Source organism: Xiphophorus couchianus, chromosome 14, assembly GCF_001444195.1.
Source record: "Xiphophorus couchianus chromosome 14, X_couchianus-1.0, whole genome shotgun sequence".
Lineage (NCBI taxonomy): Eukaryota > Metazoa > Chordata > Actinopteri > Cyprinodontiformes > Poeciliidae > Xiphophorus > Xiphophorus couchianus.
This window is the reverse complement of record NC_040241.1, coordinates 21,083,450-21,101,760: the sequence shown is the minus strand read 5'-3', so window position 1 is coordinate 21,101,760 and position 18,311 is coordinate 21,083,450. Positions and strand designations below refer to the sequence as shown.

The 18,311-nt window shown below is 38.1% G+C and overlaps 1 protein-coding gene and 1 long non-coding RNA gene across 3 annotated transcripts in view; both read right to left on the bottom strand.

Annotated features, from left to right (window-relative positions):
- Positions 1 to 544: 544 nt before the first annotated feature.
- LOC114157826 (uncharacterized) lies at positions 545 to 5,003 on the bottom strand. Of its 2 annotated transcripts, none has more exons than XR_003598281.1 (3): positions 4,821 to 5,003; positions 4,243 to 4,371; positions 545 to 1,072 (listed from the first exon to the last, which is right to left on the bottom strand). It is a non-coding gene; the product is annotated as an uncharacterized LOC114157826 (long non-coding RNA). The 2 variants fall into 2 exon arrangements; XR_003598282.1 differs by lacking the exon at positions 4,821 to 5,003 and adding an exon at positions 4,604 to 4,801.
- A 505-nt stretch (positions 5,004 to 5,508) lies between these two features.
- LOC114157956 (dachshund homolog 2-like) overlaps positions 5,509 to 18,311 on the bottom strand; it is a 102,544-nt gene continuing 89,741 nt past the window's right edge. Inside the window, exons 8-12 of the mRNA XM_028039235.1 lie at positions 15,379 to 15,479; positions 14,422 to 14,569; positions 14,183 to 14,353; positions 13,318 to 13,383; positions 5,509 to 6,978 (exon numbers count right to left, since the gene is read on the bottom strand). Of these exons, the coding sequence (XP_027895036.1) occupies positions 6,941 to 6,978; positions 13,318 to 13,383; positions 14,183 to 14,353; positions 14,422 to 14,569; positions 15,379 to 15,479 (524 nt within the window). The 3' untranslated portion in view covers positions 5,509 to 6,940. The remainder of the gene's footprint in view (positions 6,979 to 13,317; positions 13,384 to 14,182; positions 14,354 to 14,421; positions 14,570 to 15,378; positions 15,480 to 18,311) is intronic.

Below are 18,311 nucleotides of genomic sequence, written 5' to 3'. Positions count from 1 at the left end.
AAACATTCATGAGTTCAAAAGGTCAATAAATAGATTCATGAACTCATGAGCTGATATATCTGTAACTTTAGTTACCTTTATAAACATGTGATATAGTTCCAGTCTTAGTTTCCCCCCGTTTATTACCGTTTTTATTTTTTTCAGTTAATGAAAATGTTTTCTCAATCTCAGGTTTTCTTATTTTGTTATTTTTAGTGAACTGTAATAAACTTGTCATGCAGTAGATTATTTGATTTTCACGGGACATTTTGCATGAATAAAACAAGAAAACTTTAAATGGGTTACATCTTTAACCCATTTAAAGTTTATAGCTGATATATTTGTGGTAAGAAACTGAGATGGATGAACATTTTAATAATGTTTTAATAATCCAGGCATTTCTAAAATAATTAGAATGTCCTCAGCTTCCTAAAATACCTCTTTCTTTCCAAAAGATCACTTAGGCAAAAAATATTATTTGTTGGTCATTTCAGAAAGTGAAATTCACACATAGAGTTAAATATTTCAAGGCTTTATTTCTTGTAATGTTGATAATTATGGCTTCTCCAAATTATTTAATGTATTTTTACTTGACAATCCTGATAATGCTTCAGTTCTCCTGATTGCTGCAGCTTTTCCTACCACACTTCTTCCTTCCTCTCAATTTTCTATTAATATGCTTGCATACAGACCTCAATCACAAGGTATTACAATTAAAGCCTCCTTTTTTAGCTCATTTGTGGAGTTTTTATTTCTAATTATTAGCACTGAAGTTGGGCAAAGAAAAAAAAAACTCAGTATGAAATCCTTTCTGTAGTCTTAGAGTTGAGTTGTGGCTCTCAGCTGTGTTTACTTTGCCTCTCCGGAAGGATTCCCTGTTGCAGCCTGGTTGAGTTGTTAGTGGATGTTTAGGGCAGGTGTTCTTACGTTTCCTCCATTTTGACATACAGTTTTCTTGACTAACATACCGAGAGCCAGATTTTCTCGTCTCTTCCTGCTCTGTATTTTCGCTGTCCATTTGTCCTCGATGGAGATAAACTGTTGTTTACCCTTCAGGTCAAGCTAGAAGTCAACCGTGACAGTTTGTATCAGTCTGAAACCACAGAAGAAGAAAGACAAAACAAAAAAAATCTTTTAAAAATTAGGATTTGACTAGTTTAGGAGGCTCATTCTGACTAATTTGTTTAGTTGTGCATAATTAATCCAAGTATATTTTGATAAACGGTAATTGTGAGCCTCTTTCAAAAAATGTGAGAAGTTTTTAAGTGTGTGTGTGTGTGTGTGCGCGGGTGTGTGTGTGTGTGGCAGGTGTTTTGCGTCACCACCCTCCATCCATCAAGTCAAATGGGCGAATGACAGGAAGAACAAAAACAAATCCCTCGCTCCAGCAAGAATAAACGTCCGATGTCGTCCACTGACAAGTGTTTATTGTGTGTGTGAAAGGGAGAGATGAAGGGACACACGTGTGCGAGTTTCACTCTGAATGAATACGATTGTGAATATGTGTGGGAGAAATTGAAAGAGAGGGGGACGAAGCAAACGAGCGCTGAGAGACGAAGAGAAAGAAACAGTGCTGTTTATTCATTTTAACCAGTTCAACAGGCAGAAAACACACATACACACACACACACACACACACAGAGTTCATGCTGTAGGAATACAAACAGCAGGTACAAAATTAGTGATCTACTCAGTAGTTGGTTTTCATTGTTTCTGTGTTTCATCAGCAGTCAGTAAATAAGCATGAGAACAAATATAAAGGAGGATTTAATGGCTACAAATTGTGGAAACCTCCATAATCTGACTTCAGGAGATTAATTAGTGCAAATATGTCTGGTCTTAAAATAAAAAAAATTCTGGGCATGGCATGGTGGCGTAGGGGACAGAGCGACCATATTGGGAGGCCTTGAGTCCTCGACGCAGCGGTCGCGGGTTCGACTCCCGGACCCGACAATATTTGCCGCATGTCTTCCCACTTCCCCGTTTCCTGTCAGCCTGCATTCATATAAGGGACACTAGAGCCACAAAAGACCCCTGGAGGGGTAAAAACAATACATATTTTTTTTTATTATACCCCTTTGATCATTCTTGGGGGCTGCAGCATGTACAATGCAGTTTTAAATATTTTTTAAAACTGCCATAAAAGTATTACATGAGACAAGTAATCTGAAAAGATCAGTTTCATCCACTTCCTCCTGACAACCAATCAGAGCCAGGAGGAGGGTCTTAGCCAACCCTCAGTTACAACTGACAAAATGATTCATTCAAATCAATAAATGTTCTTTAAGGTTTCATTAACCATCTTTATAGTAATGTTTTAATTAGTTTTATGTTCTAGGTCAATGTTGAATATTTTTAGAATTTCCTTCAGATGTTTTGTTTATTTTACACACAAGGATTTGATGAAGGACAGAGTTAATCTTTAGATTTTGTCCAACAGACGCTGGTGTCCAAAATCCTTTCTTCTATGATCCACTGAAAATCATTGAAGAGATTAACTACAATTACACACAAACACACACACACACACCCACACTCAACACACACACGCGCACACACACAGACTCTGGCTGGCAGGTTGGACCCCAGGGTTCAGTTTGGGAAGAAACTCCCTTCCTAATTTTCCTCATAAAGACTCTAATGAAGACTAATGACGGAGGGTGTGTGTGCATGTGTGTGGGTTGGGGTGTGTGCGCATGTGTGTGTGTGTACTTGATTACCTAGCCTATTTAGGACCTTCTCTGGAATATTCTCTAACCTTCCCAGTACCGATGGTCTTTATGGGGACCAAAGCCTGGTCCTAACATGGCGGACCCCCTTTTGTCCGGTTGGCAGTGAGGTTTTAGAGAATTAAGTGTTGGTTAAAGTTATACTGGTAATGGTTTGGGTTAAGCATAAATGTGGTTACTAAAATAAATGGAGGTGGTTCAAAGTCCTAATATGGACACGTTGCATGTTATTGTTTACATCCACAAATTTTGTGCAACAAAACTATTCTTTGACTTGCCATCGATGGTCGTTCTGCCGGAGTAGAACGTTTCCATTAACACTTCGCGCTACAGCAAAGTGAAAAATAACGCAGAAAAAAACTTTGAAGAGTAACTCAAAATCACTCATATTTGTTTTTTTTTGCTCTCTTTGTGGGCTATGCTACACAGAGACTTGTTGCCATAGCAACTGACAACAACGGCGCTAATAAATCAGGATTCAACACCAAAAAACACGCAAACATTTCCCACATAAAGAACAGAACATTCAGTCTGTTACAGTACTGTTTTCAAGCTTGATGTTTATTTTATGATTATTAATAAGTGATCGCTGTGGCAGATTAGCTACCGCTGCTATTAGCTAAGCTAACACAGCGGTGGTTGATTAGTTAATTTAAACACCTGCTCTACTTATGATCTGTCAGAGGTTGTGTTTAGTTTGCCTTTTTTATTATTATTTTTTAAACTGAACCGAAACTCCTCCAATTCCACAGCACATCTAAATGTTAGGTTTGTCATAGTCAAGCTAGCATAGCTGACCTACTTCCCTCTTCCTCGCAATTTTTTAAAATGAACTTTTCCTTGATCTTGTTATCTAGTCGTCAGTGTTGATAGTAACAAAGCCCACTTTTGTCACTCATAATTAAATAGAAATATCAATTTTATGAAAGTTTTTTCAGATTTTAACTTTCAGGACAGAGTGAAGTGAAATTAGTGTTTACAAATGCCTCAATTTGAGTGTTAATTTTTAGAAGTTGATGTGAAACGTTTCATTTCTCATCTGTTTTCGCACTTTAAAACATGTTTTACCAGACTTCACACTTGAGACTGATATTTAAGTTGCATTGCATTTTAAGGAATAAAATTTATAAAAACAGAGCAATTGTTTTAGTAGCATTTTCTGTCACATATTTCTTTTATTAACGTAAATAGCTACTACAGAACGTGACTTTTTTTATTCAATTAGTAAACAGAATAATTGATTACAATTACTAAAATAATCCAATTTCACACTTTATTTTCTCAGATTATTTAATTCAGTATTTTTCTTAGTTTTGATAGATATGAAGTTTGAAATGCTAATATCGCTAACTATTTAACCATTTGTTTAGTAAGCTAATGGCTAAAGAAATATTCACTTCCTGTTATGTTTTTCTAAACCAACACTTTCTTTTCCAAAATATCACTTCAAAACTCTGTTCCTCTTCCTGCCGCCTCTTTTCCTCCATCTTGTTTTGACCCTGGGATCCTTCAATCTCTTTTCCCACACTGTCACCTTTTCATCCTTCCTCGTTGCCTCCTTCTCTTTCTATCCATCCTTCTTCATCTGCGGCTGCTTCCTCTCCGCCGTCCATCGCTCAGTGTTTCTGCCTCCATTAGTGGGAAATGGAAAAAGTGACATCAGCTATTTGGTAAACGGAGAGAGATGGAGAGACAGAAAGAGACAGAAGATGAAAACTCAGGATGGAAAAATGAAAAGCAAAGGTCAAAAGAGTGACAGTGGGGATGATTGTAAAAGAGGGGAAAGGAAAACAGAGGGGGAGAGACATGTGAGAGTGAATAAAAGACAAATATGGAGAGAGAAAGAGGTAGAGATCCATTAAAGAGAAAGTAAGGGAAAGAGGGAAAGGCCTCACCTCATTAAGCTCCTAATGCAGAGTAAACATACAGTCTAAATGGAACATACACCACGTGTGTGTGTGTGTGTTTGCTGTCAGTTCGGTGTGTGTGTGTGTGAGCGTAGCCGTCATGAGCAGGTGGAGATCAGGAGTGTGTGAGCATAAACGCCTTAACCTCCCTGACAGACGGACAGACAGATAGTGTTACATTCTGGATGGTGATGTGTTCGCTTACAGACTCGGTCAAACGACAATGAAGCAACACGCTTGGTGCGTTCAGGGCCATCCGGAGACGGAAGCGCTTTCCAGTGAAGACTGATTATTGTTTGCTGATATTAAAAACACCGTGTGGCCTTTACATTAGATCACGATTATCGAGGGATTATTTGTTTGTAAACACGGCGGACGGCCTTTAAACTGTCACTGGTTACCATGGTTACGCACATGCAGTTTCAACACTAGCTAACATGCTGTCAGTTATTACAGATGGGCCTCTGGCAATAAGCAGTAAATTGATTAATCAAGTGATAAATTAAGGCTAGTTCCAGTGTTTATTTTTTTTAATTTAAAGTTTATCATTGAGACTGTGTTTTTGCATTTTAATGGCATTATTACTATTATATCACCTGAAAATGTTTTCAAAACAAAAATTTATCACAATAAGTTCTGAGACAATTTATCGTCCTGCAAAATTTGTTATTGTGACAGGCCTAATGTTAACACTGTAAAACTAACAAATTGTTTGCAAAGTATTTAATGTTCATGGAAAACGGAAGAGAAATGTTTCACAACAAAACCTTGAATTCAAATGAAAATGGCTGCCATTTTGTCTTTTAACTGAACGTTTAATTGTGTTTTATTTTGACGTTTGAACGTCCAATGCTCGCTGGCTAGAGTGTGTAAAACACCACAAGACATTCCAGTTCATTATAATACTGTATATTTGCAGTCATTTCAAACCCAGAGAACAGTGACAGACCGAGAGATCATCATCAGGAGAAGAAAATAAAACAAACAAAATGCTGAATGTTGTTTCTATCTACACAGTATGTCCCTTTAAGCCCAAGCCCCGCCCCCCCCCCCCAACCGATTTCCCCCCCCCCCCCCCCCACACACACACACACACACTTTGAAAATCAACAAATGAACAAAACACGCAGTGGAATAAACAAAGCTTCAACACAACCGTCTGCACTCGGGGTAGGTCTGAAAATCTAGGAAATAAAATGGTTTCTGGTTTTCGATGAGGAGCGCTTGATCTCAACACCTGCAGAAAATGCAGGGTTTGTTTTTTTTTAATCCAAAATCATTGAAAAGAAGTTTGCTTCAGGGCAGTTTAAGCGTTCTCCTGTTTTAATCACCAGAAACTGTTTATTTTTCTGCTTTCTGGAATAAAATGTGAAAAACGTCGAGGAGCAGATTATACTGTACCATGTTTTAAAAATCACTCCGTTGTAGTAAAAATGATTTTCTAAAGTTTTGCATCATGTCAGAAACCAATTCCACATTTTTAAGGGGGGATAGAAAATAGTTTACACATCGAAAAGCCGCGCCCGACATTTTCAGAGTATCGCCTCCTTTATGGGGGAACCGAGAAAACGACGGGATAAAAAACAGAGAGAGGAGGAGAAAACAAGTGAGGAGTCATGCAGAGAAGCAGTACTGTAGTTTAATGTGAAGAGAAAAGAAAAAGGGGCAGAAATAGTTTTATTAGAGGATGAAAAGTTCCAAGTGTAAAATTAGCCATCAGACGTTTTCCTTTCCCATGCGTTCTTTTAGTTGTTGTTTTCCTCCAGTTCTTCTTCAGTGTTTTTGTCTCGTAACTTTTTATACTTAAATCCTTTTCATTTCGCTCCTCTGACTGGCCGATCCAACAATCAGCCACAGAGGTTGAGTCTTTATATATTTTTTTCCCATAAAACCATAAGTCAGGACCAATCAGGAAGAGTCTCCTGCAGATTAAATCGCATGATTGGACCGTTTCCCGCCAGTCTGACCAATCACAGATGCGTCTCTTATTTTCTTTTCCAAGCGTGAGTTGTGTTCGGTCCTGTTCTGTTTTCTCAGGAACGACGACGTATCCGTCAGGTTCTGGGAGGAAAAAGGTTTTGGAATGAATTCAGAAAAACGGGAATGAGTGCAGGAAGGTTCGTCTAAAAAGAGGAAGCAAAGAGAACCTCAAAAACAAGTCCAGTGTGTCTCTTAGTAGTCTCATTGTTTTGTGTCCGTGTGGAAAAGAAAAGAAAACGTCTGGGGTTTGCGTTCGCCGTGATGTAATCCAGTGGATGTCATGGTTGTCGTGGAAACGGGCTGGTGGAGTTTGTACAGGAAGAGGAGGAAGGATTGTTCTTCGATCTAGAACATCATGGGGGTCTTCAGGAACACCCGGGACTCTGGAGGAAAACACAAACGAGATTTCAGAGGTTTATTATCCCGGTGCTTGTATTTCAGTTTTATCTGTCAAATTTTAACAAACACTTCAGAAACTTTCAGCTCAACAGATGGTTAGTAAGCAGTTTCTGTTTCTGTACAGCAGAGGTGGGAAGAGTACCCAGAAAACATACTTAAGAGTAGAACTATTTCAACATGTTTTTACTTAAGTAAAAGTAAAAACTAGCCATCCAAGAAATTAGTATTAAAAAAGAATCTACTCAATCATACTGAGTAACTGATCAAATTATCAGTCATTTAATATTTTAAAAATTACATTATCAGACGGACCAAAATGTAAGGCAGCAGTGTGATAGAAATAAGACATACCGCCACCTGCAAGTGGGTGTTAGCATCACTTAGATAAAAATGTTTCTGACCATCTTTGCAGAAATCTTGCAGCAAACTCAAAAGAGTGAATTTCTGATTGATGTAATTTGGCAGCATGCAGGTACAAAACTGCTTTGATTTGATAAAACAATACCTGAAGACACAACTGTGATCTTAAAGGTTTTATTCGTCTCTCTGGAGTCCAGAGGGGCCACATAAAAAGCTATGGCGGGCCAGATTTGGCCCGCGGGCCTTGAGTTTGACCCATGTGATTTAAACGTCATTATTTTGCTGTTAGACGCTCCGGGAGCAGCAGCTGCAGCTTCAGTCCTAAACGAAGTAAATCCAACGAGTTTCCATCTGCACAGGAACTGGGATCATGATTATTTAAAGAGGAAGTCGTTTTCTTCTTGTTCTCCCTTTATGCCGTATCCGTTTATGATAGAAATCTCATATCCCCAGTTTTGCCAGGGTGGACCCCCTTCTCCCTCCCTTCTTTCTTTCTCTCATTTCACCTCCGTCGCTCTCCTTCCGCTCCCTGCGGTGCTGTTGCTGCACCCACCCACACATTAAACACACTCGTACATACAACAGAGACGCTCGCACACCTTCCTCTCCCCGCGGTGTCATTGTTTTCTGCGAACGTTGCAAACTGTTTACATTTCTGCATAACAGCAATCATAAACCTGCCCTCCCTCCTCTCTTCATTTTTCCCCCCCTGCCCTCTGCTACTTCGATACTCGTCTTTTTACCTCTTCACTCCTTAAAGATTTGAGTAAGACTTTCCACGTTGGAATGTAAAACTTTCTTAAATTTTCTCTTTCATCTTGCGCTCACTTCCTCCTTCATATTCCCAGCCTTCCCTCCTTTTCATCCTTCTCATCTCCTGCCCTTCCCTATTTTTATCACTTCACAATCCACTCAAACCCCCTCCTCTCCTCCTCTTTCATCCCTCTCTTCTACATGCATCCCATCCTCTTGCTCCCTCCTGTCCTCCACCTCTTATTTTTATCCCGCCCCATTCTTCTCTCTGTCCTCTCCTGCCCTCTTTTACGTTTTCTTTCCCTTCAGGCTGCAGGTTTAAAAAAAAAAAAAAAAAAACTGCTCTGAAACTTAGAGTTGCCGTGACGATCCCCTCAGTGCTGACCTTAAAACTGTAATCTGCAACTTTCCTCTGTTTAAAAATACCAACTTCATCACGACTTTTACTGCAGGACGGTCAGGGTTTCGGCTAATGATGCTTTTATTTTTGGAAAACAGCGAAAACTGGGCGCTTAAAAAAACCAAACAAACACCAAAGTGACAAAGATCAAAGTCAACAGCAGCTCAAAATTAACGAGGAAATTATTTCAGTGACTTTTGAACTTGGACATTAACAACAACAGTAGCTGTGCTTCTGTTGACCATGTAAAATTGGAATTATGGAAATAAATTTGCTTAATGGAAACATGGCAACTTAAAAAAACACCTTTTTGATCAGTTTTAATGCGAAGAGGATTTTTCGGCTATTTTAAAATTTGTATATTTTGGAAAACTCCAATGGAAACATGGATGTTACTACTGGTGGAAACGACAAAGAAGACGACAGGAAGTGGTAGATGCATGACGGCATTGCATGTTTTTAAATGATCACATTAAACTTATTCACGTGTGATTTTAGTTTCTTATTTAATGGCAACACTGCAGCAAAATTGTGCTTTTTCAACATCAGTGGAATATCGACGCAAATATTTTGTGATAACGTTAAAAATGTTGATAAAACCTATTTATTGGATCTGTTTAGGGTAACTCTACGACTGTGACTGCATTTGGAAGCACAAATATTCAAATATTCTTCTGGAAAAGCACTTCCATTTGAAATAGGCTTCTTCAATCATATTTTCAAATGTATTGATACTGACATTTATTGATGCTTTTGTGATAAAAAACAAAACATTTCCAGTAATGTCATTAATTGAAATTGAGACAACAATAAATCAAAATTCTTATGAAATATTTTGACCATCTTTAAAGATGGTTGAATGACACGAGTCACAAAAACATTGAATTTCCTTTTAATAAGGACAAAAATGTTGAAATTAGTGATATTTTCGGTTCTTCAAAAAGAACTGAATGATCAAGATCCATTCACTTCAAAGAGCCGCTCAAATGACCCAACGAACAAGACATTTCATCCATAATGTAATTTTATTTTAATTGTTTTTGTGGGTGAAATCCACAAAAACGTTTAATCATCTGTATTAAGCCGTAGTATGCTCTTACAGAAACGATTATTCTCCTCACACTCTCAAGAATTGAAAGTCGTACAATGTGGGAAGACGATTCTTTATCTGGGAATTATTGAACCCTGTACAGTTTGAGCTAAATAATGTTTTCACATGGCGGAGACAGGAAGGAGGGAAGGAGCGGCGCGCTCGTTACAACTTCTCATTCTGAGACTTTTATCAGTTGTTTTTCTGAGTGAAACCAATGTTTATGAAGCTAAATTGGGGCCATAAAGTTTGTTCAAACAAAAGTTTTGAATCTTTTTTTTTTTTCCAGTTGGCTGATTAACAGACTTTTACTGAACAGCAGTAATCAGAATCAGGTGTGGTAAAGCAGGGAAACACTTTAATGGGAAATAACATCACTAAACAGCTCACCAATGTTTTTTTCTTGCTTTGACATTTTCAAATAGAGCAGAGATCCGCAGATCTTTTGAGTTTTCACAATAACTTTTAATAAAAACATGAGTACAAATAATAAACCAGCTAATATAAAAATAAATGCAGGTTGTTTTTTTTCACGGAATAGGTTCAGAATATCACTAAAAGTACCAGCAACATGTTTTTAAATCTATTTTTCTTGTCATTCAGTTAAAAAGTTTATCGTTTTTGATCAAATTCAACGTCCCACGGAAGAAAATCTATTCATGTTTTCTGCATTTCTTTATTTTACAACCCCAAAACTGTAAATAAAGTGGCGGCTGTGTAAGAAAAACACACATCCTGCAGTAGATGTTCATCAAAATTATAGGTCGTCTTTTTTCAAAAGGTCAAGACCCCTGAAAAGGTTGTAGACCCCTGAACTAGAGCATCCGCTGTAGCTAAAATACAGCTATGAGGGTTAGCCACCATCACCACTTCTCACAAATACTTGAAACTCTTTTCTAAAAACGTTTGTAACCATCTATTTTAACAGTTCAAACACCAAGTGTGCATTTTTACGCACCAATACTCAAAAGCAACAGTCTTAGCGCCTCAAAAGAAGCTAACATCCATGATTTTACTCATTTCCATTCTTGCAATTCCTAGTCAGTACCATTGTGTCGGGTTATTTTCAGCTTCCCAAGCTGCATTTTCTTAATATTTTAGAAAGAAATCTATGAATACTGAACCATAAATAGGTGAGAGTCTATAGAAAAAGAGTGAATAGATCATCACCGACTGAAGTTCAGCTCTCTGATGTACCAGACGCCATGTTGAGGGAGGCAACATGGCGTCGGAAATAGCTTCTTATGACTTCTAGCCTTCCTGTGAAACTCCTCTGTAAGACAGGAAATGATCAACTTTGATTCCTATTCCTTCAGTGACAACTTCTGCACTGAAGAGTGTTCTCGGCATGACCTCATAGTGCAAAGTATAACGTGTGGTGTGTTCACTGGTTGGAAAAAGATTGGATTTTTGCATTTCTGACTGATCAGTCAACCTGAAAGTCAATGGAACTAGAACATTTTTATCAATATTAAGGAATTATAAACTTTAAAACAAGCTTATATTTCTTGCTGAACATTTACTTGTATTTTAAGTTTGTCTTATTTCAAGTGTACTGAGATATTTGTACTAGAAAATAGACTAAAACGTGAACGTTCTGAACGTTTCCATAGTATCTCTGTGCTGTGACCCTCTGACAACTCAAAACATTTGTAAATATTATATTCTTATTTTTTCCCACCACATGCTGGTATTAATATGTAATCAAACGACAGATGAAGATGTAAAGCAACTTCCTGATTATTTCTTCCTCTTTTTTACTGTGTTACTATTAAGGGATAAAGGTTTTCTTCTCCTCACATCTGTCACCAAAATTAAATTCCCCTCCTGCCTGTTGTGTGTGTGTGTGTGTGTTTGGTGTGTGTGTGTGTGTGTGTGTTTGGTGTCCTGGTTAAAAATGACGCTGACCTGCCTCGTTAGGAGTCTATCAGCAGGGTGGAGAAAATGTCACCAGGTCTCAGAACAAGGTCGCATTTTTCAGCGCTGTCCCAGGAAATCCTCATTTCTCCTGCAGCTGCACCTTCATTTTATTTCTTCTCCTCTTCACCAAACTTTTAAATTTTTATTTCCGTTATTCTTTAGGTCTTTTTTCAATTTCTCTGTTCTCTAAAAAAGCCTGATTTACTTCTTTCTCCCAGTTTTTCCCTTCCTACTACTACTTCATGTCTTCCTCTTTCTTCTCCAAACACGCCCAGGATTCTTCGTCCATTTTTTCCGTACTCTCTCCCATGTTTCTCGTCTTTTTCACTCCCTTCTTTCTCCTCTTCTCTTTTTGATTGTAATGCGATGTCTTTCTTTGTATTCAGCAGTTTTCTCCTCACTCGTTAATTAAGAGTGTAGAAGGTGAGAGGCAGGGGAGGCGTGCGTGTGTGTGTGAAGCTAAACCACCGTAGGTGCAAAATGCTTTTATGGCAGGAGTGTGTGTTTTCCAGCGTGTGTGTGTGTGTGAGAGAGAGAGAGAGCAAGGCAGCAAAGGGGTCCTACTGGGCCAATCAACATTAATGAAATCAGGTGTGTGTGTGTGTGTCTCGGAGTGCTTGGCTTGCAGAAGAGAGGGGGATCTAAAAGGGGTCTAAAGAGGAGTGAGAGCTAATTAGAGCTCCCTGTCTCACAAGTATGTGGATCAAACACACACCTACGGAGTGTGAGTGCGTGTAGAGATGTTATATGCTTGCAGAGTTTCAGGTGAAGGTTTTCAATGTCAGGGAGGACTGAGCACAGCTGGTGGAAAGACGACGACACATGCATACTAACACACACGCATCGCTACTGTACCTGTGAGGGCCCTGCTCGGCTTAACGTACTTTATAACCCTGTAATTTAAGCTAAGCTGGAACCTTTCTAATCATCTCTCAACACTCAGAAACAAAATCAATGCCACCCCTGAAAAGTGTATAAAAAGCCTCTAAATAAATAAATGTAAGTGATATTTTATTATTTCTACAAAATTTCTAGGAATTCCAGGGTTTCCCCCCGTGTATTATAAGCCTGGCGGGTCACCAGGCTTTACTTGCCCCCTGCCAGTCTAAGGATTGTTCATTTAGTTTAAATAGGGTTTTATATACCAGTAACGGTGACAGAAAAGACAGATTAAGCTATGTTTGTAGTTGACACACTGAACTGGGCACCATCCTGTTAGCCTCATGAGTTATTTCCAAATTATGAAGCTGAGCATCTCTGAATTTTTATAACTTTCAATATTTTTTAACACAGTGGACCACCTTAGTCCTTTTTCTTTTTGAAAATCCAAAAACCATCTCACTTTTTTAAGACATTGAGAAACTTATTTCAAATTTTGCCATTTCTTTCAACCAATACTTAAAAAAAGCACATGAAAAATCTGTGTGAGACAATGCTACTGCAACAGAAAACTACCTTATTTTTTTCCACAGCTTTAACATGTGAACGTTACTGTAGTAAAATGTTCACAACCATCGGACAGCTTGACAGCAGTGACTGATCCACGTCTGGCCCTGGTTTAAAAACTACATAACTGCTCTAAATACACTCATAGGCTAAATAAAATATGTTAAGACGTGTGTGTTTCCTAAGGTACACTTCAAAGGGAGGCCACAACATCTGTCTAATGTCTCCACTAATCTAAATGGGGCCCCCACACACACATGTGCCCACCATGTGTGTGTAAAGCTCAGCCTTTGAACGTACTTGTGTACAGTATGGTATCTCTTAATACGTGACGTGTGTGTGTGTTGTTTGTACCTTGTACAGCGCCGTTGTCTTGCTGGTTTCCATTAAGTTCAGGTTTGTCCTCGGCTACAGCAGAGTCTGGTATGAAACACAGAGACAAGACAGAGTCTCAGTGGGTCGGCCAATAAAAACCCTAAAGCACCTTGTTACCGGTTCCACACGGAAAACTGAGACACAAAGGACGTTTGTGTTTGGTTATCTACATGGTTTCACACCCAGATCAACCGAATATTAACAGCAAACATTATCTTTCTTGAGGTTTTATCAGAAAACGTTAGTCGCTGAAAAGTGTTAACTCAAACAGCAGTGACGAACGTGTTAAAAGTAAAAATACCAACAGCCGTTTTCACACATTTTGTTCATGGAGCGGCTCTGAAATCTGCTTGAAATTATTCAAATTCAAATTTTTAATTCATATTAATTCAAATTCTCACTATCTATTATTGTAGATAGTGACAGCTGTTAAAAATGGATAATCTATAATATTGAGCCTAATAAAAATGACATGTTTTATTGTCAGATTCTGAATGGATCAAACAGGAAGTGCTTTCAAATTAACATTTGTTTTCCAGGAGTTTTTCCTGGAAAATTTTGGTGCTGATTTTAGGATGTAAGGTTGTCTTAATAGAGATGATTCAACTTTTTTTTGTTAATTTAATTCCTAAAAACAGATTTCTCTAAATCCATATAAAACTATGTTAGGGATAAAAATTACTTGTTAGAATAATGTATATATAAAAAAATACACATCTCTGTTTTTTGAAAAGTTATTTGAAGTGAACAAATCTTGACAGTTTGACCCTACAGGGTCTGAAGAAGAGATGCACAAACATTGGTAAAGAATGGCAGAAGAAGAAGAAAAAGGCTGGCGTCGTACCGTTCTTGGAGTTGTTGTTGGCGGCGTGTAGCGGCTCAGGAGACGGGGAGGAAGAGGACGAGTGTTTGAGAGCGTCCTCAACTCTCTCCCTCCTCTTGGACTCGAACTCCAGCGCCTCCTGTAGCTTTCTCTTCGCCTTCTTCTCCTTCTTCAGTCGTTTCTGGATGGAAGCTGGACAAAGACATGTCTGTCAGGTTGCGTCTCTTCAGATTTGAGAAGCTCTGAGTTTTGTTTCCAACCTCTGCTCTGTAGCTCGGAGTTGAGCTGTCGTTCCAGACTCTCGCGCATCTCTCGTTCTCTGTAGAGCTCCATTTTCAGCTCCCTCTTCTCGGCCTGGATCTGTTTGTCCTGCGCTCGGGCGTTCTCCACGGCCACCTTCAGCAGGCCCTGAATGGTTGGACAGGAAATAACGAGCAATACAGGTTACATTACGGTTGGAAAACAATATTGCTTTAAAAACAAATCCTTTACCCAGAAGACGTCACAGACCCAATAGTTAAAAAAAAAGAGGTTTGAACGAAAGAAAGAAGTAGTGATGAACTCTGACCTGAACCTTCAAAGCCACATAAAGACGGTTACAAAGTCGGCTTTCTATCATCTGAAGAACATTTCCAGGATTAAATAAGATCTAGAGAAACTAATCCTAGTCGCATTGATTACTGCAGGTCTGCCTGAAACAAAATCAATCAGATTCAGAACGCTGACTAAAACCAGGAAGGTAGAGCAGCTCACCTAGTTCTGGCTTCCTGTAGCTCAGAGAATAGACTTCAAAATACTGATAGTTTATAAATCACTGAACGGCTTGGCACCACAATACATTAAAGATCTGCTGTCGTCATAGCAACCTTCCACACCTTTGAGGTGTCATGGTTCTGGTTCTGCTCTGCATCCCCAGCACCAGAACTAAACATGGAGAAGCAGCATTCAGTTTCTATGCACCATAAATCTGGAACAAACTTCCTGAAAACTGCAGAGCTGCTGAAACACTGAGTTCCTTTAAATCTAGATTAAAACCCCACCTAATTAGAGTTGGCAAAATTTCAATGTTTCAGTTTGTTCAAGGACTTTGTATGTTTGTGTTTTTATGATTGTAAAGCATCATAAAAACACCTTGTTGCTGAAATGTGCTATACATATAAACTTGATTGATTGATTGATTGATTGATTGATTGATTGATTGATTGAAACCATCATACCTGTATGTTGGTGAGCAGAGTCTCCACCGACGACAGACCGTCGGCGAACAGAAACGGAGCAGGAAATCCAGGCGGCAGGGTCTGACCCAACGAAGACTCTTCTGAAGGGTCAAACAAAACAAACATCAACCCAATTCCTAAGTTTTGAATAAAGCAAATATGAAAAATATTGTAGAGTGGAGCTCCAATATTTACAGGGTTTATGGATCACATCTCACCTCAAATAGCTAAAATTCACAAATAAAAAAAAACAAACACTCATAACCACCTATTTTAATGGTTCAGTGGTGTATTAATACACAGTGGAAACAGACATAAGGAAGCTAAAGTCTTCTTTATGTCTGCTCTTTGGGATACAGCCAATCATTGCTAAGGAAACTGAATGTCACTCCCAGACTGGCTACGTTGAGAATGCTAGCCAATAGCATGTCAAGTAGCATTTTGCATACTGAACCGTGAATCGGCTCCAGTCCACTGTTTAAATATAGATATTTAGCTTTAGATTTGTTAAAGTATTCCTACTTTATCACACTGCTAGATGATGGTAAAGACCTTCCAGGTATGTGTAAAATTTGCATCAACAGGCATTAGCTGTTTCAGGTGAATTTGTGCTAATCAAACCTGAAACTAACAAATCTTGTGCTGATGGAGAAAATTGAAGGTTATTTAGAAGCAGAGAAACAATTAATCTTAAACATGCCATCTGTACTTATAGTTGATTAAAATTAATTATTAGGCATAATTTGTATACTTTGAGTATAACTAGTCTACTCCACAAAAGTTTTCTTAGCAGGCCAAAGGCTGTTATAATGGAGTACTCACATCTCAGTAAAGTTAGGAGTTTTTATATTAAATAAATATAAAATAGACCACCTGGAAAAATAAAGAATATTGGGGATCTTATTTTGTACTGATTTTACAAATCAATCATGAACAAAATGTATTTTTAAGACAGAAACAAATTACATGTCAAAGTGAAAATGAATTTCTGCAATAAACTAATTTAATAAAAATATTTAACATAAATAATTGCATAAATATTCACACCCTTTGAAGTGACTGACCTAACTCAACTGAGGTCCTGGCAAGTGGTGTTTGCACAGTTTAACTGGAAGAGTAGAGGAAAACTGCAGCATCCAGACTGAGACCGATTTACTCAGACTGGCATAGTGACTGGGAGGGGGTGAATATTTAGTCACTTAATTTAGGTTGTAAAAATCAGTTTTCACTGACATTAAATGTTTTGTAATTTCTCTTTGTAAAAAAGTCAAATTTTGTTGATCATGACTGATTTTTGAAGGCAATACAAACCGGAGTGAATGTTTTTAGGCACTGTAAGTCTGAACACAATGTTTTCCTTACCCAGATCGAATCAAAGTTCGATCTGGATAAGCTCTAACTCTGTACAATAAGTATGTTTTGGGACTTTCTGGTGACGTTTTGAAATACAGGCAGAATCAAATGTCTACGGACCGATTTCTGTTAAGCACAAAGCCTGGAAAGCTTTAAATATTTACGGTTTCATTAATATTTCACTATGCAGTTCTGGTTTAGATAGGAATAATGCCTGTGTTGCGCTGCAAGTTACCATAATTATGAGTGTTGCAAACAATTGATACATTTTCTTAAGGAATTTGATTTGTTTTAGGAGAATCGACTGTATTTGTGATGAAACCCTGATGGAGGTTTGTTCCAGGTGGAGTCAAACAGGCGGAGGAGCGTCTCCACTTTTAGAAACTGGATGATTTTCATGAAGTGTAGCTGTCATCAGTAAACTTTATGAAATGTTTGAGTTTACTAACGTTACAAGACAGCGAAGCGGCAACGTGGAAATCAATTACACACACACACACACGCACTCAGAGGTTGTTAGTATTCAGACAATCATGTGGGGTACTAATTGGCAGGGATTAAAGACATCCTTGATTTGTGTGTGTGTTCATTGCGAGTGCGTCACAGTGTCTGCTCAGCCCTTAATGCCCAACACTCCGACAACTGGGTTAACTCTGCTGTGAAATTAACGCTGATTAAGATGCACTCTAACACACACACACACACACACTCCCTATCTGCCACTTCATCCATACATCCCTCGACTCCACCATTACACACTCACTCATTTTCTCCGGCACTTTTTCCTCCTCTGCATCCTCGACTTTCTTTACTTTTTTGCCTAATGTTCTTCTTTTCCTTTCATTCTTCCACCTTCAACTAAATTATGTCAGCTTTATTGTTTCCAGCTAATTTAACTTTCACATATTTTGCCCCAAAATTTTCTTGTTGTTATCAATAGTTTAATTTTGTCCACTTTTTTTTCTTGTATTAATTTATTTTGGCATCTAAAAGACCAAATAATGGCTTCCTGTTTGTCTCCCACCTTTTATTTTGAAAGGTCACTAACTTGGCTTGTCACAATAACAAATTTTGCTTGCTAGAAATTATGGCGATATGGTAATATTGTTTTGATACCATTTTCAAATAACGTCTTGTAAAGAACACTTAACATACTTTAAATATTATGTTTAAAATCAGTAATTATTGTTACATTTATTCTTTTGCAACGTTTCTAGCATTTCTCTCTTTATTTCTGCTTAAAATGTAACTTTGCTTTAAGTCAAAGTAAATAATTTAGTCGTTTTAACAAATATCTGTGTTATTAAAAACTTACTTTCACTTTTCAGAAAGTTGGAAATCCTGAACTCTTGAGCTGGATGTAACAAAATGATCTCAACTTAAAGCGGACGTTGCAGTTTTTAGCAGTTCCAGTCTGCAGTCACAAAGCAATTGATTGGCTCATAAAAATCTTTACTTGCATTTTAAAGCGGACCTATTATGCAAAAACTCACATTTATCTTGTTTTTGTTGCTTTATTTGGGTTTTACTGATTCTAAAAACAAACCCAAGCATTAAAAAAAAATACCCCGCCGATTTTT